General features: G+C 45.8%; 1 protein-coding gene across 4 annotated transcripts in view; it reads left to right on the forward strand.

Moving 5' to 3' along the window:
* mal2 (mal, T cell differentiation protein 2) overlaps positions 1-16,161 on the forward strand; it is a 33,110-nt gene extending 16,949 nt beyond the window's left edge. Inside the window, exons 3-6 of one of the 4 annotated variants that reach the window (XR_014620811.1) lie at positions 2,269-2,451; positions 12,187-12,360; positions 12,467-12,488; positions 12,531-16,161. Coding sequence is in view for 1 of the 4 variants with exons in the window: in XM_084336819.1 (XP_084192945.1) it covers positions 2,269-2,451; positions 12,187-12,258 (255 nt within the window). In the remaining 3 variants the exon portion in view is untranslated. Of the gene's footprint in view, positions 1-2,268; positions 2,452-12,186 lie in introns of all 4 variants that reach the window. The other 3 variants (XR_014620809.1, XR_014620810.1, XM_084336819.1) reach the window with 3 other exon arrangements.
* Positions 16,162-27,048: the final 10,887 nt, after the last annotated feature.

The raw sequence follows: 27,048 nt of genomic DNA on the forward strand, positions 1-27,048 counted from the left end.
AGCAGCTCACAAATCTGGCTTCTGTGTTTGCACATTCTTGTATTTCTCCCAGTACGTATGGGAGTTTTGAGTTATTGTCCATGTTTTCAAAGTCTCTTTGGGTGTTTGCAATTTGTGGGAAGCATATGTCTCTGATGTCTTGGTATAGTGGGCAGGTTGTTAAGAAGTGGAGCTCGGTTTCCACCTCATCTTGTGTGCAGTGGGTGCATAGTCTGTCTTCTCTTGGGAGCCAGGTCTGCCTATGGCGGCCTTTCTCGATGGCTAGGCTGTGCTCGCTGAGTCTGTACCTAGTCAAGGATCTTATTAGTTTTGGGTCAGTCACAGTGCTCAGGTATTCTGCCACTGTGTACTCTCTGTTTAGGGCCAAATAGCATTTCAATTTGCTCTGGTTTTGGGTTGTTTCTTTCCAATGTGTCAGATAGTTTTCTTTTTGTTTTCTTTTTTTTGTATTTTCTTTTTTTATTATTTTTTAAACAAACATATAAACAAACATGACAACACACAATAAGATATACAGGCATTAATTAACCGTGCACATCCAATGAAATCACCAATTAGTTAAATGTCTTATACAGGATATACCCCTAATACCTGCTATCTAATACCCTACACACATATGCTCTAGCTCGTACCCCCCTCTCCCGGACCCCCCATTGGATAATCCATCCATTATCCCTCGCTCCTAACCAGACACTACCATTATATGCTAGCTTTTATTCTCTCCACCACTTCTAACCACATTGTCATTTTGGATTCATTGAGACCCAAAATTCTTGCTGTAGATATTTCTTGATAAATCACATCGAGATATGTAATAATCCAGACCTTCCGGCAAATTATTTCCGGTTGAAACCATCGTGATGCTTTTTATGGCATTTTTATGGCATAAAAAGCCCTTCTTGCTTTGTCTCTCAGGTCGTTTACAGCTTGGTTGAAGTTCCCTGTAGCACTGATGTTTAGGCCGAGATAGGTGTAGTTTTTTTTTGGTTTCTAGGGAAATTGTGTCTAGGAGGAATTTGTGTTTTTGTTGTTGTAGGCTGGGCCTTTTTTGGAATTTCATAATTTTAGTTTTGTTTAGGTTTACTGTCAGTGCCCATGTCTGGGAGAATTTGTGCAGAAGGTCAAGGTGCTGTTGTAGCCCTTCTTTTGTTGGGGATAGCAGCACCAGATCATCTGCAAACAGTAGGCGTTTGACTTCTGTATTTGCTAGGGGGATGCCAGGTGCTGCAGTTTGTTCCAATGTTTTTGCCAGTTCATTATGTTGAAGAGGGTTGGACTCAAACTGCACCCCTGTCTAACCCTGCGGTGTTGAGGGAAGAAGTCTGTGTTTTCCCTCAATCCTCACAGCACATGTGTTGTTGGTGTACATTGACTTTATGAGGTCGTAGGTTTTCCCTCCAATGCCACTATCTAACAGTTTGTACAGCAGACCCTCGTGCCAAATTGAGTCAAATGCTTTTTGGAAGTCAACGAAACAGGAGTATACTTTGCTTTTATTTTTATTTATTTGGTTGTCGATTAGGGTGCTGAGGGTGAGAATGTGGTCTGTTGTACGGTGATTTGGTAGGAAGCCAATCTGTGATTTGCTCAAGGTATTGTTGTTTGTGAGGAAATGTATGAGTCTGTGGTTAATGATCATACAGAGGATTTTTCCAAGGTTGCTGTAGCGGTGTTATGAGTCCTTGGTTCCAGATATTGGGGAAGATCCCGGAGCTAAGGACAATGTTAAGGAGTTTTAGTATAGCCGATTGGAATTTGGAGTCTGTGAATATGATCATTTCATTTAGGATACCATCCGCTCCGCAGGCCTTCTTGGTTTTGAGTGATTTTATTTTGTCCTGTAGTTCTTGTAGTGTAATTGGGGAGTCTAGCGGGTTCTGGTAGTCTTTTATGGTTGACTCCAGGCTTTGTAGTTTATCTTGTATGTGTTTTTGCTGTTCATTATTTTATATTGGGCTAAAGAGATTGGAGAAGTGGTTTACCCATACGTCTCCATTTTGGATGGGTAGCTCCTCGTGGTGTACTTTGTTTAGTTTGTTCCAGTTTTCCCAGAAGTTGTTTGTTTTTATGTGTAGAGATAGGTATATTCCAATTTGAGTGTATTTTTCTTTTTCTCCAGTTTTCTCCAGTTTTCAGTAGGAGCTCTTGAGCTCTTGAAAAACACAACCTATCGCTTCGAACGTTCACCTTCTCTCCTCTCTCTCTCTCTCTCTCTCTCTCTCTCTCTCTCTCTCTCTCTCTCTCTCTCTCTCCATGTCTCTCTCCCAGGATGTGGTCTACCATTTCACAGCTCTGCTCTTCTACTTCGCCGCCTTCCTGTTGGAGGCTGCAACCACTGCAGCGACCGGAGCCGGGACGATCACTAACAACACTGTGTGTATGACGTCTCCCCACAGCAACATCATCACCCTCCTGGACCCCAGGCAATACAGTATAAACGTGGCAGCGACTGTGAGTGTTTATGTTGTTTTCTCCAGTTCCTACATTTTTTATTTCTTTTTTTATTTCTTTATTTCGCACCAATTCAGCAAAACAGTAAAAAAAATTAAGGTGCAGAGTAGAGGCGAGAGACCCAGATGGACCTATACAGGGCCTCAATTAAATCATTGGATTAAAAAAACACAAAAACAAAAGTAAAGTGAAATAAGTTCATAAAACAATTTTCATAAGATAATAATAAGATGATAATTATAATAACAATAATAATCAAAGTAATAATAATAACAAAAACAACAACATTAATAATTAGTCGAAACAAATGAACATGAAACTGTAAAACAAATTGACATATAATGGTTTTATAAGATTGAAGCTATTCATTTAACCCTCATGTTGTGTTAGGAATTGGCACCACTGACCGTTGTTAGCGGGTCAATGTTGACCCGGGGTCTAACTCAGTCCTGACCACTAAAAAGAAAGGAGTATCACTCAATATAGTTAATACTACATCCTAACTAACATTATATGCATTCTAGGGCTGTCTTAAATACTTCGAAGCTTCGAAGCTTCGTTCGATGGCACGAGCTTCGAACATAAAAAAAAATAGAAGTTTAAAAAAAAAAATTAAGTTTTATTTTTATTTATTTTTCAAAATCTTGCGCCTCCATTCCAATGAAACTAAAGTAAGCGGCGCCTTCCCGCCTCCATTCCAATGAAACGAAAGACGTGTGGTTACACTTTAAAATATGCAAAGACAATGCCCAAAAAGCCGATTGCCAGATATGCCAGAAGAAAATGGCATATCACAACTCTACAACAACTTTGTCAAATCACCTAAAAAAGAGGTGACGGCGACGCCACACAAAACATTAATAAGGCTATGCCTATGCTGCTATGACTAATGTGTTACCAAGTTGGCTAATTTAATTGTAATCATCTGCTTTTGTAGGTGCATTGTCTGATATAATTATAAATTATAAATTAAATATAATATAATTGTTTGCTTGATAGACGAAGGTTGCAACATAATTATGTAATGTCATGTCGTTGGCTGTGAGAGCAGCCCCACTGCACCCAGGCAGCGCAGCCGAGTGAAACCTTGTTGGCACAGTCACGAAAGGGGCTACTTAATTAATTAATCCAATCCACTTTATTTATAGAGCACATTTAAAAACAACAAAGTTGACCAAAGTGCTGTACAAGTCCCACAACATAAGATTAAAAATAATTGATATATATATATATATATATATTTTTTTTTTTCTTTTTTTTTAAGCTTCAAATTAAAATCGAAGCTTGGCCCTGAAGCTTCGATTGCCAAAAAAAGCTTCGAAGGTCAGCCCTAATGCATTCATAATGATATAATCCCATTCTAATTTGATTTTATGGCCCCCGAGACACATCATGTCCCTTATTTTTAAGATGAAAATGAGGTTGTTCAATCATAGGGGCCCCCCAGGGCTGTGTTCTGAGTCCCCTCCTCTACTCCCTGTACACACACGACTGTGTGGCTCAGCGGAGTAGCAATACAATCATCAAATTTGCTGACGACACAGTGGTGGTGGGCCTGATCTCTGCCAACGACGAGAGGGCCTACCTGGAAGAGGTCAAGGTCCTGGCGGGATGGTGCCAGGAAAACAGCCTCTCCCTGAACGTCAGCAAAACAAAGGAGATGATTGTGGACTTCAGGAGGTTGGGGGTCAAGGACTACAGCCCCCTCAGCATCGACGGGGCACCGGTTGAGAGAGTCAACAGCTTTAAGTACCTCGGAGCCTACATATCCGAGGACTTGACATGGACCACACACATTGACAGTGTTGTGAAGAAGGCACGACAACGCCTCTACTTCCTCAGGCGCCTAAGGAAGTTCCAAGTCAGTCAGAAGATCCTTAAGAACTTCTACTCATGTACAATAGAGAGCATCTTGACCGGCAACATCACCTCCTGGTTTGGGAATAGCACTGCACAAGACCGAAGCAGACTACAAAGAGTGACACGTTCAGCCGAACGCACAATTGGAGGGGGGCTCCCCACCCTCCAGAACATTTACAACAAGTTTCAAGTTCAAGTTCAAGTTCAAGTTTCTTTAATAGTTGTCATACAGAAGTACAGAATACTTTCATACAAAATGCTTCTTACTGTTACGCTCCAGAGACTGTGCTAGACAAGATAGTATCAAATAACATAGTACAGCATGTAATTTAGAAGAAGAAAATGAGGTCACAGTGTTCGGTATAGACATATGTACAATGTTCTGAGTTACCATATAATATACAATACTATGCAGTGTACTAATGTACAGTACTATCTAGTGCAAAGCAGAAATGGGATGAGGTACAATTTAGGTACAATTTACAGTAAGGTGTACGAGTTGTAGTGCAATCCTTCATCAATAAATATAAAGTGTGGGGAGTGGGTGCTACAGTGTGTTTGTTTAAAGTGGGTGTGTGCTATAAAGTGTGTGGAGTGGGTGCTACAGTGTGTTTGTTTAAAGTGAGTGTGTGCGTGTGGATGTGTGTGCTATGTGCGTTTGGTGGTTGTTGTTGTGTAGTGTTCATTCATTGTTCGTTTAGCAGCCTGATGGCCTGGGGATAGAAGCTTCTTCTGAGTCTTTCTGTGCTCGCCTTGAGACTCCGGTATCGCTTGCTTGACCGCAGCAGTTCAAAGAGGCAGTTGTTCGGGTGACTGGAGTCTTTAATGATTCTCTTAGCCTTGCCCTTGCAACGCTTGTTGTAAATGTTCTGGAGGGTGGGGAGCCCCCCTCCAATTGTGCGTTCGGCTGAACGTGTCACTCTTTGTAGTCTGCTTCGGTCTTGTGCAGTGCTATTCCCAAACCAGGAGGTGATGTTGCCGGTCAAGATGCTCTCTATTGTACATGAGTAGAAGTTCTTAAGGATCTTCTGACTGACTTGGAACTTCCTTAGGCGCCTGAGGAAGTAGAGGCGTTGTCGTGCCTTCTTCACAACACTGTCAATGTGTGTGGTCCATGTCAAGTCCTCGGATATGTAGGCTCCGAGGTACTTAAAGCTGTTGACTCTCTCAACCGGTGCCCCGTCGATGCTGAGGGGGCTGTAGTCCTTGACCCCCGACCTCCTGAAGTCCACAATCATCTCCTTTGTTTTGCTGACGTTCAGGGAGAGGCTGTTTTCCTGGCACCATCCCGCCAGGACCTTGACCTCTTCCAGGTAGGCCCTCTCGTCGTTGGCAGAGATCAGGCCCACCACCACTGTGTCGTCAGCAAATTTGATGATTGTATTGCTACTCCGCTGAGCCACACAGTCGTGTGTGTACAGGGAGTAGAGGAGGGGACTCAGAACACAGCCCTGGGGGGCCCCTATGTTGAGGGTGATGGATGAGGAGGTGCAGTTGCCTGCTCTCACCACCTGGGGTCTGCCAGTCAGGAAGTCCAAGACCCACTGGCAGAGGTCATAGTTCAAGCCCAGGTCCCTGAGCTTGGCTATGAGTATGGAGGGGACTATGGTATTGAATGCCGAGCTGTAGTCGATGAATAGCATTCTCACATAGTTCCCCTGCCTCTTGTCCAGGTGTGATGCTGCTGTGTGCAGCACATGGGCTATGGCGTCCTCCGTGGACCTGTTGGGGCGGTATGCAAATTGCAGGGGGTCCATGTTGATGGGGAGGGAGGAGCAGATGTAGCCCTTTACTAGCTTCTCAAAGCACTTCATGGCTATGGAGGTGAGAGCTACAGGGCGGTAGTCGTTGAGGCAAGCAGGCTTGGATTTTTTGGGTACAGGGATAATAGTGGACTTCTTCAGGCAGGTGGGGATGACAGCCTGTTCTAAGGACAGGTTAAATATGTCAGTGAATACTGGGGCCAGTTGGTCGGCACAGACTTTTAGGACGCGGCCGGGGATGCCGTCCGGACCTGCTGCCTTCCTGATATTCACTTTTTTAAAGGTCCGCCTCACCTCATGCTCTGTTACCCTGAACACTGCGCCTCCATCAGCAGCCGACCCCCCCCCCCCCCCCCCCCATTGCCGTGGCTTGTGAGCTGGTGTTGTTATTACCAGCATCAAACCTCGCATAGAAGGTATTGAGGTCATTTGCTAAGGAGATGTCACTGTTCAGTTTGAGGGAGGCGCCTTTGTAGTCTGTCATCGTTTTGAGCCCCTGCCACATAGCTCTAGAGTCAGCTTGTTCAAACTGGAGTTCAAGGGCAAGGCTAAGAGAATCATTAAAGACTCCAGTCACCCGAACAACTGCCTCTTTGAACTGCTGCGGTCAGGCAAGCGATACCGGAGTCTCAAGGCGAGCACAGAAAGACTCAGAAGAAGCTTCTATCCCCAGGCCATCAGGCTGCTAAACGAACAATGAACACTACACAACAACAACCACCAAACGCACATAGCACACACATCCACACGCACACACTCACTTTAAACAAACACACTGTAGCACCCACTCCACACACTTTATAGCACACACCCACTTTAAACAAACACACTGTAGCACCCACTCCCCACACTTTATATTTATTGATGAAGGATTGCACTACAACTCGTACACCTTACTGTAAATTGTACCTAAATTGTACCTCATCCCATTTCTGCTTTGCACTATATAGTACTGTACATTAGTACACTGCATAGTATTGTATATTATATGGTAACTCAGAACATTGTACATATGTCTATACCGAACACTGTGACCTCATTTTCTTCTTCTAAATTACATGCTATACTATGTTATTTGATACTATCTTGTCTAGCACAGTCTCTGGAGCGTAACAGTAAGAAGCATTTTGTATGAAAGTATTCTGTACTTCTGTATGACAACTATTAAAGAAACTTGAAACTTGAACTTGAAACTCATAATATACTAAATGTGAAACCCATAGATAATAATGTTTTCTGACTATAATAGAACAATATTAGAATATAACTACTGAAAAAAAGTTTAGTATATTTATTATTATTTAATTTATTTATATTTAGTATTTGTATAGTATAGTTTTACCTTGCCGGGTCAAGAATGACCCTAACACCACAGTTGTACCTTTTTTTCTGCAGATACCTTCAGAATTTTCAAAATGGTGAAACATAGTTTTGCTGTGCTTATATATGTGTTGTGGAGGATATCATAAAGCCTTGTTCTAATAAAATCAACAACATGGTAGTTATTAGGGGTGGGAATCACCAGTTCCATCACGATACGATACGATATAGATTCTTTGGCCAACGATACGATATTTGCCGATATCACAAAGTCTGCCACGATACAATACGATTCGATTCAGGTGCCTGCGATCGATATGAGACGATATTATGTGCCCATTTAACACAATCAGTCACATTTAGATCAACTAAAAAAAGGCTACGGAAATATCAATTGACGTTTTTATTTTTGAGCTCTTCCAGACATTTAAATGAAAAACAATCTATTTTTATATATTGAGCTTTAATCTTGTAAACCCCTCCCTCTCCCTCTCTATGTATTCATGTTTAAATATCAACATTATCTGTCCATCCTAATACTATCAATATAATATACTCCTGACATCATCTGGTCTTTTCAAACGCACACACACACACAGAATGCCCCTCCCCCAGTCCCCACACACAGAATGCCCCCGCCCCCTCCTCCTCCTTCCCCTCTCCTGTTCTCTCACCGTTAGCTGCTTAGCTTAGTTAGCTTAAGCAGCTAACGTAACGTTAAAATTTAGGTCTGCACACGCGACGTGGGCATAAAGGAATGGCAACGATGCAAAGCATGTTACTGTAGATGCATTTGACCGTTGCGGGGAAAAAACTGCACAGACTTATATCGGGTCGCAAAATAGGCGCTCTGTAGCGCTGCTCTGCTGTAATGTCTACACAGCGTTTCAACTACTGGGCGGATATGACTCGCTGGATTTTCAAAATAAGAGTATCGCAATATGAATCGATCTTTTTACGTTGCATCGATCCTATTTGATTATTGATAATAGATCAATATATCGATCTGGATGAATATGAACTATATAGCTAAATGTTCTGGGGTATTTCCTGGAAAGCGAGTTACAAGGCACTAAGCTAATAACGTTAAATCGCATGGCGTTTCGGCCATAGACCAGCTAAAGATAAAAATCTAAATGCATTTGATCAGTATCATGGTCCACCATGACTGCAGTTTGTGGGGTATCACTCTGGAATGGTCTGGATGCGAGTATAAAATTAAGCAAAAATATCAATACATTTAAAGGTAGCTATAAACAAGCACTTATGGACACATAAGAGGAGTTTGAGCAGTAATGTGACTGCCTATTGTTTTTTCTCATTTGAATATTTGGATATATAAAAAACTGTACTTTTATTTTATTTATTATTTGTTATATTATTTTTATTTTTATTAAATTATAATGTAAAATATTGTAAGGAAGGGGCAGGGCTTGATAAGTTGTTTTACTTCCTCCTGTTCCTTCTCGAACACTTATTGTGTGGAAATTAGGGGTGTAACGGACGGTACGTGTATTCGTCCCGCGAATTTACGGTACGGCCGTCACGGTGCGGTACGCGCACCCATGCGACGAATACGCCCCACAGCGCAAACACACCCACATGCAGGCACTCGCGAGGTCCGTGCGAGAACAGCGCGTGTGGCCGGGCACACCGAGTTCAGACTTCAGAGCGGTGAAAGTGCACGGAGGAGAAAGGCACATTTACAATTGGAACAGCTGCAGGGTTAATACAGTTTTCTTTCGTTTTCTTGTGCGCCCAATAACGTTAACCAAATGAAACCAATGGAAAGAAAGTTAAACACACACGCGTTGCCGACACACACACACGCGCGCCAACAAACACATCAACATTCTCCCCCGCGGCCCGCCGGACTCACAGGCGCACAATCAAATAAAAAGAAGAAACCTACTTTTCCGGACAGATCATCTGAGCTCCACTGTGTTTAAATCCAAATAATCCTCTGCTATTGTTGTAATATGTCATCTGTTCTCTAGTTCAGTCTGGTCGTGAAGTAAAATTCTCTCTGGAAGTGAAACTGAAACTTAGCAAGGATAAGTTTAAAGGGGCAGTAACATAGGCGGCGCGTGAACCGGACATTAGGGTTAGGCTATATCGCGCGGAGCGCCCAACATTTTTCCTTTTTTGTCAATACACAGTGCAAATTAAGTGTTCAAATGAAGGCATCCAATAATAGATTAACCATTGTCTTACCTTAATGCAGCAAAATGCGACGTTTCGTCTTTCTTGGCATCAATGATCTTTTCTGCTTTAACTTTGTCTGTGAGATCACTTTCAATGTGAAGCAGACTGGCACATTGTTGTTTTTTTGGATGTGATGTGCCTCATTGCTGAGAAAGACCGTTCACGACTTGAATCACAAGTTGCAGTGCTGACAGCAATGAAGGGAACGTCTTTCGTAATTTAGATCTCATCATGCTTTGAAAACAATGTACATACAGTAGCTCTAAAAAGTTTCCACGATTTGATGAACTCGGACTCTCATTATGTCCTTAGAGCTTGGGAAGCTTGTTTGTCAAGATAACGCAACATATAGCCTCAGGTGATCCGTGTAGTTATGCCCAGGGCCAACCCGGTGCAGCTTCTAAATTACTTTGTTTATATGCCTTGGGAAAATACCGTATATCCATTTAGCTTTTTGAAATTTGACTCAAAATAGCGCGCTGGTGTTCGCTACAAAACGATCGGCGGGCGGAGATTCGGAACGCAGATGTTTGCTTTACTGCGGGATCAGGATGATCATATGCATGATGTGATTGGCTACATTATTTAACCTGAGCCTATGCGTGATTGGTTACTGCCTGTACCTGGAATGTTAAACACTGCCACCTAGCCAACTGACACCTTCGCCGTTGACACCTCGGCCAGCGGGCTGCAGCACAAGACACACAATAGCCAGCAGCCTGCGCACATATATTATATATACATTTCAAAATTCCCAGCATAATATTCTGGGTAGGCAATAGGCATAGCCCCCCCTGGCCTTATAGACCCGCCGCCTATGGGCAGTAAGCAAGTGGATGCCTGAACACAGAATGACACCAGTATCACTAATTACTAGGGGTGGGAATCACCAGTTTCATCATGATACGATACGATATCGATTCTTTGGACAACGATACGATATTTGCCGATATCACAAAGTCTCTCACGATACAATACGATACGATTAGATTCAGGTGCCTGCGATCGATATGAGATGATATCATATGCCCATTTAACACAATCAGTAACATTTAGATCAACAAAAAAAAGTATTTTTGAGCTCTTCCAGACATTTAAAGGAAAATCAATCTATTGTTTTTAATACAAATAGACCTCCTGTTCACTGTAAAGTGCCACGTTTTTATATATTGAGCTTTAAACTTTAAGCTAAATTTTTTGGAACTCAAAACTCACAACCTCCCTCTCCCAAACCGTTCCTACAACAATTTGTTGATGTTGCATGATCATGTATAGGCCTACATTTATTATGTATTATATTGTTTATGTTTAAATAACATTTAAACATCAAACTCCTCTGACCTCATCTGGTCTTTCCAAAGACGCGCGCACACACACACACACACACACACAGAAAGGGAGAATGCTATGCTGTAACATCTACACACACGGAGCTACTGCTGTTGTTCTTGGGCGGATATGAGACTCGCCACAGGATTTTCAAAATAAGAGTATCGATATGAATCGATCTTATTACATCGCATCGATCCGATTCGATTGTTGATAATTACATCGATGTATCGATCTGGATCGATGTATCGTCCCACCCCTACTAATTACCATGGCAAGCCTATAGAAAAGTATTCTATTTAATAATAATAATTATAATAATTATCATAAATATAATATATAATTTTTTTAAATTACAACAAAAAAGATTACAAAAAAATTATATTAATAATAATTATTATAAATATTTTTTTTCTGTTGTACCGAACTCGTACCGAACCGTGACCCCAATACCGAGGTACGTACCGAACCGTGGCTTCTGTGTACCGCTACACCCCTAATGGAAATAGTCTTTGACTATTTACCTTTTAGTTTTTTAAACTTGTTTTATGTTTCTATGTTTGAGACAAATAAAAATCAAATCAAATCACCATGACTGCATGAAAGGGGGGGGGGGGGGGGGGGGCGGCGGGGGACGTCGTTTCTGATTATTGATTACCAATAACGGCATTAGCCTCAGTAGCCTAATTCGCTGACCGGGTGGTTGGCTATGATAACAAGGTTGATTACGATTGGGTTGTATTGACGTCAAATAGCTCTTACCTGTGACCGGTTGGACTGCAAAAAGGATTTCCCAGTTATCGATCGCCATCTGGTAGATCCATATGGCCATTGGCTGATGATATATTCCTTTACTGCATACTGAATTCGGCGTCGCAAAATGCTACATGCTACACGCATAGATTCAGCCTAGCAGGAAAGTCCATTCAAAGTAAAAAAAATAAAACACTGCCACAGGGAACACTGCATTATCAGTGCCCCTACGAGGATCTGGCCGGTAATGCACTTTTCCGAATTCCAAGAGTAGGGTAAATCTGCAGTGCCGCAGAGTGACATTGAGTGGGATATTACAATGGAATAAAAGCCAAAACAACCTTGCCACGGACATGTCCGTGGTTGGCCATCGACCGTTGGATCCGAAACACGGACATGTCCGTGCTTGGCCGGGAATGTGTTAAGTAAAGGAACTGTGTACTTCTTCCACCACTGTTATTATTATTACAACATGTTTGACAGCTGTTTGTTTCTCTTGTTTCAGATATTTGCGTTTGTGGCGACACTCTGCTACGGCTGCAGTATGTTCATGGGTTTCAAGAGGTGGAGGATGTGAAGAGCAGTAGAGCACAGAGACACAGACACTGAAGAACAAGTGTCATGGTATTTCCTAAAGGTGTCATGGTATTTCCTAAAGGTGTCATGGTATTTCCTAAAGGTATCATGGTATTTCCTAAAGGTGTCATGGTATTTCCTAATGGTGTCATGGTATTTCCTAAAAGGTATCATGGTATTTCCTAAAGGTGTCGTGGTATTTCCTAAAGGTGTCGTGGTATTTCCTAAAAGGTATCATGGTATTTCCTAAAGGTATCATGGTATTTCCTAAAGGTGTCATGGTATTTCCTAAAGGTGTCATGGTATTTCCTAAAGGTGTCATGGTATTTCCTAAAGGTGTCATTCATGGTATTTCCTAAAGGTGTCGTGGTATTTCCTAAAGGTGTCATTCATGGTATTTCCTATAAGGTGTCATTCATGGTATTTCCTAAAAGTGTCATGGTATTTCCTAAAGGTGTCATTCATGGTATTTCCTAAAAGGTGTCATGGTATTTCCTAAAGGTGTCATGGTATTTCCTAAAGGTGTCATGGTATTTCCTAAAGGTGTCGTGGTATTTCCTAAAGGTGTCATTCATGGTATTTCCTAAAGGTGTCGTGGTATTTCCTAAAGGTGTCATTCATGGTATTTCCTATAAGGTGTCATTCATGGTATTTCCTAAAAGTGTCATGGTATTTCCTAAAGGTGTCATTCATGGTATTTCCTAAAAGGTGTCATGGTATTTCCTAAAGGTGTCATGGTATTTCCTAAAGGTGTCATGGTATTTCCTAAAGGTGTCGTGGTATTTCCTAAAAGTGTCATGGTATTTCCTAAAGGTGTCATTCATGGTATTTCCTAAAAGGTGTCATGGTATTTCCTAAAGGTGTCGTGGTATTTCCTAAAGGTGTCATGGTATTTCCTAAAGGTATCATGGTATTTCCTAAAAGGTAGTATTTATAAAGAAAAAAAGTATCATGGTACAGTATAAGTGATAAATGATGACCTTCTTGATTACAGAGTAGAGAGTACACACACACATCTCACTTTGACTTTGTAATGTGTTCATAATATACTACAACTGCTTCAACTACAGCTGCTCTGTATAGCTAGTGCTAATATTCACAACGGGAATATTTACATACAGCCTACTGTTCACTTCCTGCTCCAGGAGACTTGTGTCCACAAGCACATAGGAAATAATACTATTATTCCTTTTTTCTAAACAATGGCATTATTTAAGGTGAACTGCCCTATTCCCTGTACCTGGTTCAACTAAGTCAATCAAAAGTCCCATTATCCAGATTCAATTAACCCGATGTTTGAATCTGGGCTTTCCTTGTTCCTCGAAGGTGGATTCAGTCTCGTTCATTCGAACCAGACTTGATACTCAAGATAATTGCGCGCGGCCGCCACACATAAAAAGACAGCAGGTGTCGATCGCAGAAATCCTGATTTTCTAACGGCATTGATTGATTGATTGATTGATTGATTGATTGATTGATTTAAAACTTTATTAACAAGATTGCAGAATGGGTACAATACAGTACGGCTCAATAGCCTCGCCGACAAGTTAAATGCATAATCTATAGGCACATTTTAAGTCCCTCATTACCCCAATCAATCAGATTATATTTATTTAAATGTGCCTATAGATTATGCATTTAACTTAATAATCGAATGAGATCTTGCTAGCGAAAATAATTATTTTAACTCTTTCAGAATAAGTATACAAAAACAAGCCCAAAGATAAAGAGTATATCTAATTGATATGAATTAATAGATACGTATGAGGATATCTGTACTGTATGCGCTTAGGTATGTAATATAATAAATACATCGTTCCTAAAGTTTTCAGGCCGCGACCCCCGAAATAACGGTGTCAGAGAGCCGCGACCCCCACTATTATATAGAGGTGGTTGAAACATGCAAATGTTCACATGCACACATATGCATTGGAGGCTTTTAACACGCACAATAACTACACAAAATAACACAATAATCAAACAACCATAAAATGAATACATATAGCGTGTTTCATTTAGAAGGCTATAATGTTCAACTCACCTAATGAGATGGATGGGCATAGTCTGGGTTTAATTTTGGAGACAGCGACAGATCATCCTCCACAATCATTAAGACGTGATCTGTACTTATTTTTTATATAAGTCAGTGCAGATAATGTTTTTTTCGAATAGGTAGGTATAGCTGTGCGTATTCCCCCTCAATTGTTATCTAGTCGGCATCGGAGGTGGGCAGCGATCTGGGACGCATTCTCCATCAGAAACAAGCGCGCCTCATCCCGCAGCTCAGACAGGTGTCGTGCAGTATAGGAAATCCATAGGCTGAATATGATTTATTATCAGCATTTTAGGTCTATTATTTTACATTTCAAAAGCATTTATTTGACCAGTTTAATGTATTTTAATTGTTTTTAATTATAGGCCTATTTCACACATTCTATGAAATCAATACATTCTGGAAATCATCTTGCGAAAACCTTATTCAGAATGGTATAATGGGATCAAAGAGCACCTACGGCAGGCTGCAATTCGAAACTGGACCCCCTAAATGTCCAAACACCCCCTTGCACCCACCCACCCCCTCCCAATGTACAGTTTCCTCCCCCTCGTATATATATTTTCTGTTAGGATCTCTGTTTAACAGTACTGTATATTTGCATATCTTGTATGTCACAAATGTAACAGTACTGTATATCTGTATGTCATGTATGCCATAAATGTCATGATATATATATGTATATCTGTATGTCATGTATGTCATAAATGTCATTATGAATTGAAAATGGGGGACCCTGATGTAAACAAGACGAAAGTCTTTCTCTGGGTCTGCATCCCCTTAACAATTGTGTGTATTGAGCCGTACTGTATTGTACCCCATTCTGCAATCTGTTAATAAAGTTTCCAATCAATCTCTGAGGAAGGGAGCTGCCATTTTGTTCTGAGGGAGTGGCCAGCTTATATCCAGCTAACTCAACTAAACCCTGCTCCGGAGCAGGTTAAAACTTTTCGATCTGTTGCCATAGCGACTTAGAAAATCCGACGTCGGGGAACGGAAATGTCTGGCTTAAGTCAAGCTATGCTGAAAATTATCCGGCTAACTCAGTTAGCCAGGTACGGGGAATAGGGAGTAAGATGAGCATTTCTTGTTGTGAGCACTTTTGTATCCTTATGGCAGCATTATTTTCTCTATAGAACTGTTTGCTGTATACGTCAGACTCCGTGAATGCGCGCATCAAGTGTCATGGTTTCTCCATAGAGCCCCGTCATACTTTTTTAGTGCAGCAGCTCGCGCAGGTAGGGGGCAACTTAGTCACGTGAATCAGTTGGTATTGCTGATTGGCCCGAACACGGTATGTTTGTATACAGCGAACACAGTGAAGTAAGTACTAAAACAGACGTTTGTAACTATTTAACATTGTTGATTTGATGCCTATAAACCAGGAGTGCAGCTAAAGTCTTGGGTGTGTTTCTTTTGGAGGCCCTGGCCACTAAGAAATAAGAAGTTAATGTGAACATTATCAGTAAAAGGGTCTACAGTGGTTCCTTCATTAGCTCCTATACAGCCTACTGCAGAGGGCAATACCACTTATTGATTCATTTCAAATAGTTATCTGTACTTATTGACTGATCGCTGAAGTAGACTGACTGGCTGCATACTTATTTATTTAGTGTTTGATTCAGATGGTCAGAGAACTCTATTGCCATGCCACAGGCACGCCTAAAATACCCAATTTACCCAATTTGATTAACAATCTTAAACTGACTTAAATGTAAATGATTCAGTAGAAAAGCATGAAAAGCTAATTCATATCAAAACCTTTGAAAGAGCATCTCTTGGCCTGTGTTTATAGTACCTGCTATTGTTGTATTGTTTAAATTGTTTTGATTAAACGAATAAAGATTTTGAAGAAAACAAAAGGTGTTTATTTCTTCAGCATTGTGATGACGTTGTGATGATGTTGTGATGACGTTGTGATGACGTTGTGATGACATGATGAAGTTGTGGTGATATTGTGATGACACGATGACATTGTGATGACGTTGTGCCTCTCCCTGAACGTCAGCAAAACAAAGGAGATGATTGAGGACTTTAGGAGGTCGGGGGTCAGGGACTACAGCCCCCCTCAGCATCGACGGAGCACCAGTTGAGAGAGTGAACAGTTTTAAGTACCTCGGAGTCCACATATCCGAGGACTTGACATGGACCACACACATTGACAGTGTTATCAAGAAGGCACGACAACGCCTCTACTTCCTTAGGCGCCTAAGGAAGTTCAAAGTGAGTCAGAAGATCCTTAAGAACTTCTACTCATGCACAATAGAGAGCATCCTGACTGGCAATATCACCTCCTGGTTTGGGAATAGCACTGCACAAGACCGTAGCAGACTACAGAGAGTGGCCCGTTCAGCCCAACGCACAATTGGAGGGGGGCTTCCCACTCTCCAAGACATTTACAACAAGCGCTGTATGGGTAAGGCTAAGAGAATAATCAAAGACCCCAGCCACCCAAACAACTGCCTCTTTGAACTGCTGCAGTCAGGCAAGCGATACCGGAGTCTCATGGCAAGCACAGAGAGACTCAGAAGGAGCTTCTATCCCCAGGCCATCAGGATGCTCAATGAACAATAACAGACCATCAAATACACCCACAACACACACATCCACACGCACTCACTTTAAATAAACAACACACTGTAGCACCCACTTTAGACACTAACACACACTTTATATTTATTGACATCAATCCCATGCACCTCATTGCACCTCACCACCACAAGGTGGCACCACAAGCTAAGCTATACCTCACCATTCTACACTACTGTATAGTAGCTGACTGTATAGACTGTACAGAAGTATAGACTGTACATATACTGTATATATGTATATTGAACATTTTTGTTTTGTTTACACTTGTTTACGTACTTGACTTTTTATTTCATACTTATATTATACTATTTTACACTATATTGTTATTTTATCTAGCACACTCTCAGGAGCAAAACAGAAAGAAGCATTTCATGCAAAAGTATTCTGTATATCTGTATGACTACTAATAAAGAAACTTGAAACTTGTGATGACGTTGTGATGACATTGTGATGATGTTGTGATGTCATTGTCATAATATGTATTGGCATCATACAGCACAAGTATAGTACCACAAAAATAAGTTTGGCATCCAACCAGAGTGCAAATGTAGCAGTAAAGTGCAACAGCAATATACAATGTACAGGTGATTAAACTGGGTACAAAATATATAAATGAGTACTACTGAGTGTAGTGCTAATCAGATGTATACAGAGTTGTAGTATAATATGTACAGTGATACAGGTATAAAGACACTATGGTAGTAAGTCATACTGTCCAGCAGCGTAACTAGAGTAGGATATGTAGATATAGTATCTACAGATATGTAAAAGAACTATGTGCAAGTAAATACAGACAGGTATTGATAGGTATGGTGAGAATAAATATATATATTGTGACAGACTCTGGGGTGTGAGCTGTCACCAGACTGGAATTAACAATATACACACGGCACAAAGTAGAAGCAAGTTTAACAGCAGGTGTATTGCTGTTTAGGGGAAAATAAGAGATTAATGTGAGTGTCAACCAGTCTGTAAACCGCTAGAATCGCAGTCGTCCGATACTGGGGGTCGCTACACGGGGAGCGGTTCTCATACGGGCGGGGGCTCATCCGGGAGAAGAGACGTCGGGGCAAGAGGTCGATACACAGGCGGGTTCTCAGACTATCGAAGGTTCTGGCACATAGCAGGGTTCTCCTTCCAGAAATAGACAGACACAGCATTGTGGTCACACAGACAAAAATCACCTCCTCTTCTCTCTATCTCTCCTCGTACTCACTTCTCTCGTTCCACACAGGTTTCGCCTCAGCTTCTCCAATGCTTCCTTCTCTCTGTCTTCATTTTCTAGTCTGCTTAATTGCGCTTTAATTAAGCTCACCTGTCCCGTGCGCGTCTGGCCGAGATCCATTACCACGACAGCTGGTCTGCCACAATATATTATATATATATGTATGTATATACAGCATTTGTATGCTATCATAGAGTGCTAAGGGTCATTTGCAGGTGTATAAGTAAGTATATAGAGGGGTTATATGCAGTTATATTCAGACAAATATGGATATATATATATATATATATATATATATATATATATATATATATATATATATATATATATATATATATATATATGCGGTAAATATAGAATATAAATATGGGTATATAAAGCACTGTCATACATATGAGGTGGGTAGTATGAGGTAGGTAGTTCAGATAATTATGATTACTATGATTACAGTGTATGATTAATTAAAGTAATTTTTGGCCAACCTGGTCAAGGCAATAGAGTCATAGTTTAGAGTTTATGGTGGAGGGGTGGGGGGGGGGCTTCTTGACCAGTGTTGAGGTTCCAAGAGAGGTCCTCGGAGACGTGGACTCCCAGGAAGCTGGAGACACGCTCAACCTCCATCCCGTTGGTGTCAAGTCAAGTCAGCTTTATTTATATAGCACATTAACAATGACTAAAAGACAGCCCAAAGTGATTTGCAGGTAGGACATGATAAAAAAAACACATACAATGCAGTAACAAGTAAAGTACACAAAAATGACAGAAAAAGGTATAGTACACTTAAGAAAACAAGAGCAAGGTGCAATATAAAAGAGACAAGAAAATAGATAAAAAAGTCCAGAGTAACAGCAAACGTAGCGTACAAGTGGCAAGCTAACTCTGGTCAAAGGCCAGGGAAAAGAGGTGTGTTTTAAGCAGTGATTTTAAAAGCCTCTAGGCTCTCTGGGCAGATCTTATGTGGGGGGGGGGGCTGTTCCAGAGCCGAGGGGCAGTGGCAGCGAAGGCTCTGTCCCCCCTGGTTTTGAGCCTGGTCCTGGGCACCTCCAGCAGCAGCTGGTCAGCAGACCTTAGTGTAGCAGGGTGGATTATCCCTGCTTCGTGGGAACTGTGGTGCACGGTCACTAGGTAGCGAGACACAGTAGAACTCTGGCTAGCTGCACCTCCGTCTTTGGGGTCAGGAGCGTCAACTGGAGGCTGGCAGTGGGGGTGTATGAGGCCCAGGATTTACAAACCTAGTCCGGTACTCTGGTCTTCCTCCCTCTCTCTTGGGCAGTCAGCAGTACTCCCCAACACGCCCTCACTCTCCCCAATTGTCCCCTTAGCACCCCCCCACACCTAATGACCGAATGGTAAATAAATAACTTGGTTCCCCCCGCAAGCAGTACCCTCCCTCATTAACACCAGAAACCTTACAGTGGAAAAGGGAAGGTTGAATAGGAAGGGGTTAATAATAGATATATTACCCGCATCAAAGGGTTAGGATTAGGCTCAATAAAAGACACACACACCGTGCTCCCATTCAGTCTGAGTATTATTATATCATTGGCCTAGTTACACCATAGCTACGTCTGGTGATTATTGCACCATGGTTATTGTTACACAATAATTACAGTCTGATCATTAGATGATTACGCTCTAGGCACCAAGTGCTCTCGTTGTACCCAGACTAAGTGCAACCCACGTCTGGGCTAGACACAATATCAATACCTTCCCTAAGGGTTTACATATACTTAAGAACTTCTACTCATGTACAATAGAGAGCATCCTGACTGGCAACATCACCTCCTGGTTTGGGAATAGCACTGCACAAGACCGAAGCAGACTACAAAGAGTGACACGTTCAGCCGAACGCACAATTGGAGGGGGGCTCCCCACCCTCCAGAACATTTACAACAAGCGTTGCAGGGGCAAGGCTAAGAGAATCATTAAAGACTCCAGTCACCCGAACAACTGCCTCTTTGAACTGCTGCGGTCAGGCAAGCGATACCGGAGTCTCAAGGCGAGCACAGAAAGACTCAGAAGAAGCTTCTATCCCCAGGCCATCAGGCTGCTAAACGAACAATGAACACTACACAACAACAACCATCAAATGCACATAGCACACACATCCACACGCACACACTCACTTTAAACAAACACACTGTAGCACCCACTCCACACACTTTATAGCACACACCCACTTTAAACAAACACACTGTAGCACCCACTCCCCACACTTTATATTTATTGATGAAGGATTGCACTACAACTCGTACACCTTACTGTAAATTGTACCTAAATTGTACCTCATCCCATTTCTGCTTTGCACTATATAGTACTGTACATTAGTACACTGCAAATGTAGCAGTCTGGAAAATATGGTATATTATTCAGAACTGCTGACTGTGTTTATATCCCTTTTTGTACACAAAGACATTCTAACTAGTGTCATTGATTCACACGAACAATGACACAAACGTCCCCGTCCAAAGAGCATGTGAATACGGATCATAAATGACAGTATTGATTCATATTTTACAGTGCGTCTCCCCGTGTGACTGGCAGGCGGGACCAGCAGGGGGCAGTAGCAGGCAGAGAGTGGCGGAGAGAGCTGAGAGATGATAAAGGGAGGAGTGCAGCGGAAGTCGTTCTCTTCTGCAGTGAACTTGACAACGAGAAGTCACGTCTAACGGGGGGGCTCTGGATAGCCCCGTTGCTGACTTTATGCCGGAGTGCCCCGTGGAACAGTGACGGGTGATAGGAAGTACTGGCTAGTGGATACGATATCCTAGCAGTACCAGTGTTATGATATGAACAATAAGTGCAGAGTCAGGCACTAACAGTCGAGTTATACCTAGTTACAGTGAGCGGTATAGGTAGCGTGCGGCTAAGGATCACAGTAGCATTGCTCGTGTTATACCTAGTTACAGTGACGGTATAGTCTGCGTGCCAGAGACGTGCGGGACCTCCAAGCAGTCTGCCCGGGCGTCAACAGCTGTTTGGAGAGCAGCAGCACACCTGCTCCAGGCTGCCTGCAGGACACGGGGAGTTCTTTACCACCAGCAGAGGTCGTCATCGCCGGCACCAGCTCAGCCAGCGCTGTCTCTCTGCTAGCTCCGCCTGCTGACATCCTAGCGAGAGCGTTCGACGCCATCTTGCCTCCCGGACAACAGTGGAGTGGCGAGGCGGCCATTTCGGATGAGTACAAACGAGCATTGATGCTCCCGACTCCATATACAGTATACAGTGTGGTGCTGCCCGCGGGCGAAGTTAACGTTGTTAACCACAGTTCAATAGGGGTACCCCAGACAATATATACCGGTATTAGCATAGGACTTTTGCAAGGTATTTTGTGGGCTCACTCTTTTATTTTATTCCTTTTCTTTGAGCGTGATAAGGCGTGTATTTCCTAAATAATTCCCGTTCTGTGAATCCCTTTATTCTCTTCCCTATGCTTCCCCCTTCCTTCCCCATATTCTCAACCGGGGACAGTAGGAGTGTAATTCCTTAAAGAAGGTGAATACTGTGGTCCGCCCAGACGTGGGCAGCGTATAGTCTGGGTACCTGAGAGCACTTGGTGCCTGTGTGTGATACTGTAATTGACTTATGCTAATAATTCATGCCAGTAATTATTGTATGGATACCCATGGTGCAGTAATCACCAGCCGTAGCTTTGTTGTAACTAGGCTGAGTTACAATACAGTCATCCAGAACGGGAGCACTGTGTGTGTCTTTCATTATTTCTAACCCTAACCCTAACCCTTTGCTACGGGTAATATATGTAATCGTAACCCCTTGCTATTCTACCTTTTCCATTTCCATTGTAAGGGTTCTGGTGTCACTAAGGGAGGGTACTGCTTGCGGGGGGAACCAAGTTATTTCTCTACCATCCGGTCATTAGGTGTGGGAGGGAAAAAGGGGCAACTGTGGAGGGTGAGAGTGTGTTGGGGAGTACTGCTGACTGCTCCAGAGAGAGGGAGGAAGACCAGAGTACCGGACCAGGTTTGTAAACCCTGGGCCTCATCCACCCCCACTGCCAGCCTCCAGTTGACGCTCCGGACCCCAAAGACGGAGGTGCAGCTGGCCGGAGTGCTACTGTGTCTCGCTACCTATTGACCGCACCCCACAGTTCCCACGAAGCAGGGATAATCCACCCTGCTACATTTGGCGTCACGAACAGGATCAACATCCTACTCCACTCCCTTGTAAGTGACGACCCAGAGACCTGAGATGTCGGACAACGACACCCCGAAGCCCGAGGCCAAAGCCGGGCCGTCCCGGGTGACGCAAGGAGGTGACTCGCCGGCCCCGCTCAAAGAGGAAGGGACGGAAGCCGAGACGGTGCGGACCTTGACAGCCGAAATGGAGTTCCTAAAGGGTCAACTCCAAGACCAGGCGGAAGCCCTAGACCACCAACACGAACAACTGGAGCAGGCCAGGCACCGAGAGTCGCTTGCCTTGGCCCAGGCCATGATCCAACAGCTTCCCCCAGCGCCCCTCCCGGTGGTGTACGTCCAACGAGAGCGGAAGTGCAGCGAATTTGGAGGTGAACAGGAGAGGGGGGAACTGCCTGTAGAGGACTGGATCCAGGCAATGAGGGCCCATCTCCGTGCCAGTCGAGTGCCCGCGGAGGAACAAGCGGAGGTCGTACAGCTCCACCTCAAAGGCGAGGCGAAGCAGACGGTACGCTTCCTGACGGAGGGAACCGTCCCCGACACGGAAGCCTTGTTCAAGATACTCGAAGAAACCTATGGGGACAAGGTCCCGGTCAGCGTCCGCCTGGGGGAGTTCTTCGACCGAAGACCGGAGAGACCGTACGCCAGTTCGCCTACGACCTGCAGGAGAGGATCCGTCGCCTACGACGTCGGGCGCCCGCGCTGGTCGCCGACGCCACCGCCCTGCTGCAGGAGCGGTTTGTGGTGGGCCTCAGGGACGATGCCCTGAGGAGAGAAATGCGGAAGTACATGAGGGAGGACGGGACGCGGCCATTTCCCCAGGTACTGCAGGCGGCGATCGATTGGACGGAGGACGAGTTGGTCCACCCCGCCGACAAGAGTCCCCCCCGGGGTTTAGTCCACGCCGCGGCTGGAGAGGGATGGGAGACCCCGCCGAGCGTTGACTCACTGCAGGAGACTATTCGGCAGATCCAGGCGGGAATGGAGCAACTAGGCGCGCGCCAGGAACAACTGGCTCAGACCTTCTCACGGGAGCGGGACGCGCCCCGGAGAGGCGCCACCGGACGGCGACGCCGAGACGACACAACGCGAGAACCCCGCCGAGACGAAGACGGCCGGCTGATCTGCTATGCCTGCAATCAGCCGGGCCACATCAGCAGAGACTGCCCCCGCTCGGCCGGCGAGCCACGCCCCGCCTCTACGCCCAACCCCGAAGCTCCGGGCTCGTCAGGGTACCGACCCGGAGCACGAAGGACAGTCGACGCCGTCGTAACCGGAGTCGCCGGCTCGGCCACGGAGGGCACCGAGACGCAAGACGCGCAAGGGGAATGCCTCACACTAGACGTCCAGATCGACGGGGTCGAGACCCGCTGCCTCTTCGACACCGGCGCCGAAGTCACCACCATGTACGAGAGCCACTTTCGAAGACACTTCCCGAAGTCGAAGTTGACCCCCGCCAACTGGATCACTCTCATCGCCGCCAACGGGTTGGAGATCCCAGTGGTGGGGTGTCTCTACGCCGAAGTGAAGTGCCTAGATATGACATTCACGGGGAAATGCATATTCATACTAAAAGACGACCCAGGCCGAGGGGACCTAGGAGACGCTGTCCAGGGACTGCTGGGCATGAACGTGCTCGGCGGGGTAGACGGCCTGTTCGCAGGGATCAAGGGGATGCGGCCGGTGAACCGAAGACGTGTCGAAGCTAGAAGCATCGCCATCCGCCGTGTGGTCGCCGTCCTGGCCCAAGAAGGCCGAGAGTGTACCGCCCCGGGAAAGATGGGGTACGTCAAGGTGGCCGGCAGAGAGTCTGTGGTCATTCCCCCGCACAGCGAAATGGTCGTCTCAGGCCGTTGCGCGACGACAGCGGGGATGCGGCGTCCCGTGATGCTGGAGAACACGCCGAGTGCCAACCTGCCTCCCGGACTATTGGTGGCGAACGTGGTGACCTACGCCCGACAGGGGACAGTGCCTGTGCGGGTGTTGAACCCGACCGACGTCGAGATTGTGCTCCGACCCCGGTCCAGACTGGCAGAGATTCACTGCCCCCGTCAGGTACGGCCCCAGGAGAGGGTGACCGTAGAGGAAGTAGACGGAGGCGTCCGAGTGACGGCGATTGAGACTCGAGCCAGCCCGCCAGAGGCAGAGCCGGACGGGAAGACCCACAGGCTCGCCGTGGACGTACAGGCGAACCTGCAGGATCTCACACCGGCCCAAGTGAGCCGGCTGAATCAAGTATTGGAGAAACACAAGGCGGTGTTCTCCGTTGACGACGGGGACTATGGTTACACAACCACGGTCACACACTACGTCCCCACTGGTGACGCACACCCGGTCAAGCAACGGCACCGCCGAATACCGCACCACGTGTTCCAAGAAGTAAAGAGACACGTGCAAGATCTGGTGAACCTGGGTGTCCTGGTAGAGAGCTGCAGTCCGTGGGCGTCACCAGCCGTGATCGTCATAAAGAAAGACGGCTCCGTGCGGTTCTGCTGCGATTACCGCCGCCTAAATAACGTGACACACCGGGATGCCTACCCCCTACCTCGTATCGAGGAGTCCCTAGACGCCTTGGGGCAAGCCAAGATCTTCTCCTCGCTCGATCTCACCGCCGGCTACTTCCAGGTGGCGGTGAAAGAGGAAGACCAAGAGAAGACGGCTGTCACGACGCCCTTCGGCCTCTACCAGTGGACTCGTATGCCCTTCGGACTGTGTAACGCACCAGCGACGTTCCAGCGGTTGATGACCGCCGTGCTGGGGGACCTGGCCTTCGACGTCCTACTCGTCTACCTAGACGACGTCTTGGTGTTCGCCAGCGACTTCGAGAGCCACTGTCAGAAGCTGGACCTGGTGTTTGGACGGCTTCGGGAGCATGGACTCAAGCTCAAGCCCCGGAAGTGCTTCCTTCTGAAGACCGAAGTCAAGTTCCTGGGACACGTTGTCTCCGCGGCCGGCATACAGGTCGACACCGACAAAGTGAAGGCGTTGGAGGACTGGCCGGCGCCACGCTCAGCGAAGGAAGTGAGGCAGGTGATCGGGTTCCTGTCCTATTATCGGCGGTTCGTGCCCCACTTCGCCCAGGTGGCCCAGCCACTGCACGCCCTGATGGGGAAAGAAAAAAAGGGGTTCGCCAAGGGCCGGCCCGAGGCCTTCAAGTGGACGCCGCAGTGTCAGACGGCCTTCGACCATCTGCGGCAGTGCCTCTTGACACCCCCGGTGCTGGCCTACCCCGACCTCCAGCTCCCCTTCATAGTGACCACCGACGGGAGTTACTTGGGACTGGGAGCGGTACTCAGTCAGAAACAGGAGGGCGTAGAGCGAGTCATCGCCTTTGCGAGCCGAGGCCTGCGTGGGTCCGAAAGGAATGACCAAAATTATAGTGCGTTCAAGCTGGAACTCCTCGCCCTGAAGTGGGCGGTCACCGAGAAGTTCAGAGACCTCTTGATGTACGCCCAGTTCACCGTGATCACCGACCACAACCCGTTGAGACACCTCGGCACGGCCAACCTGGGAGCAGTGGAGCAGCGGTGGAACGCTCAGCTCGCGGAGTATGACTTCGTGGTGCACTACAAACCTGGTCGACTCAACCAGAACGCAGACGCTCTGTCTCGCATGCCGATGCGATCAGAACCTGAAGTGGAAGACACTGAGAAAGACTTCCTAATGATAGCCGCGGCTGGCACCCACACCCGTCAGGGTCTCCAGGAACGGGCCGCTCCATTGTCCGTCCCCGCCCCAGTCGCCCGCGAGGGCTACGTCATGGTCCCAGCGGAGGAAGTGCGGGCCCTGCTATGCACTGGGAGACCGACAGAGACGCGGGAGGTCTCGAGTGTCGGCGCACGACAGATAGCGGCACAGAAGGGGAACAGCGGATATGACTGGGCGGAAATGCGGCAGCTCCAGGCGGACGATCCCGAGTTGGGTCCGGTGTGGCGGGCGGTGACACAGGGGGTCCCCCCCACTAAGGTACAGCTGAAGGAAGGAGACCCGAAACTCCGCAAGTTATACGGGCAGTGGGAACGACTCCGTCTGCATCAGCAAGTGCTGTTTCGGCGCGTAAGCGATCCCCGGGATGGAGAGGAGGTTCTCCAGCTGGTGGTGCCCACAGCCCTGCGAAGGAGGATCTACGAGACCCAGCACGAAGACGCGGGACACTACGGGGGACAAGGGACGGTGGTCCTGATGAGGCGAGGTTACTACTGGATCGGAATGGCAGAAGAGGTGAAGCAATGGGTGAAGCGATGCAAGCGATGTGCATTAGCCCGCGACGTGTTCCCTAAAGCCCAGGCCCAGATGACCTGCACTAACGTGACGGCACCCATGGAGGTCCTGGCCATGGACTTCACCGTGTTGGAGAGGTCGGTGGGTGGCTACGAGAACGTACTGGTGCTGACCGATATGTTTACCAGATTCACTATTGCCGTACCGACCAAAGACCAGACTGCGAAGACCACCGCCGCTGCCATCATCAAGTACTGGTTCGTGTACTACGGTTGCCCTGCCCGACTCCATGCCGATCAAGGGCGAAATTTCGAGTCGAGCGTCATCAAGGAGCTCTGCCGACTGTATGGAATTTCAAAGAGCCGCACCACGCCCTACCATCCCCAGGGGAATGGGCAGTGCGAGAGATTCAATCGGACAATGCACGACATGCTGCGTAGTCTGCCCGCAGAGAAGAAGCGGGACTGGAAGGAGCACCTACCCGAGTTGGTACTTACATACAATTGCCACGAGCACTCCTCCACTGGATACTCTCCCTTCTACCTG

This window comes from Notolepis coatsorum (genome assembly GCF_963971535.1).
Source record: "Notolepis coatsorum genome assembly, chromosome: 19".
Lineage (NCBI taxonomy): Eukaryota > Metazoa > Chordata > Actinopteri > Aulopiformes > Paralepididae > Notolepis > Notolepis coatsorum.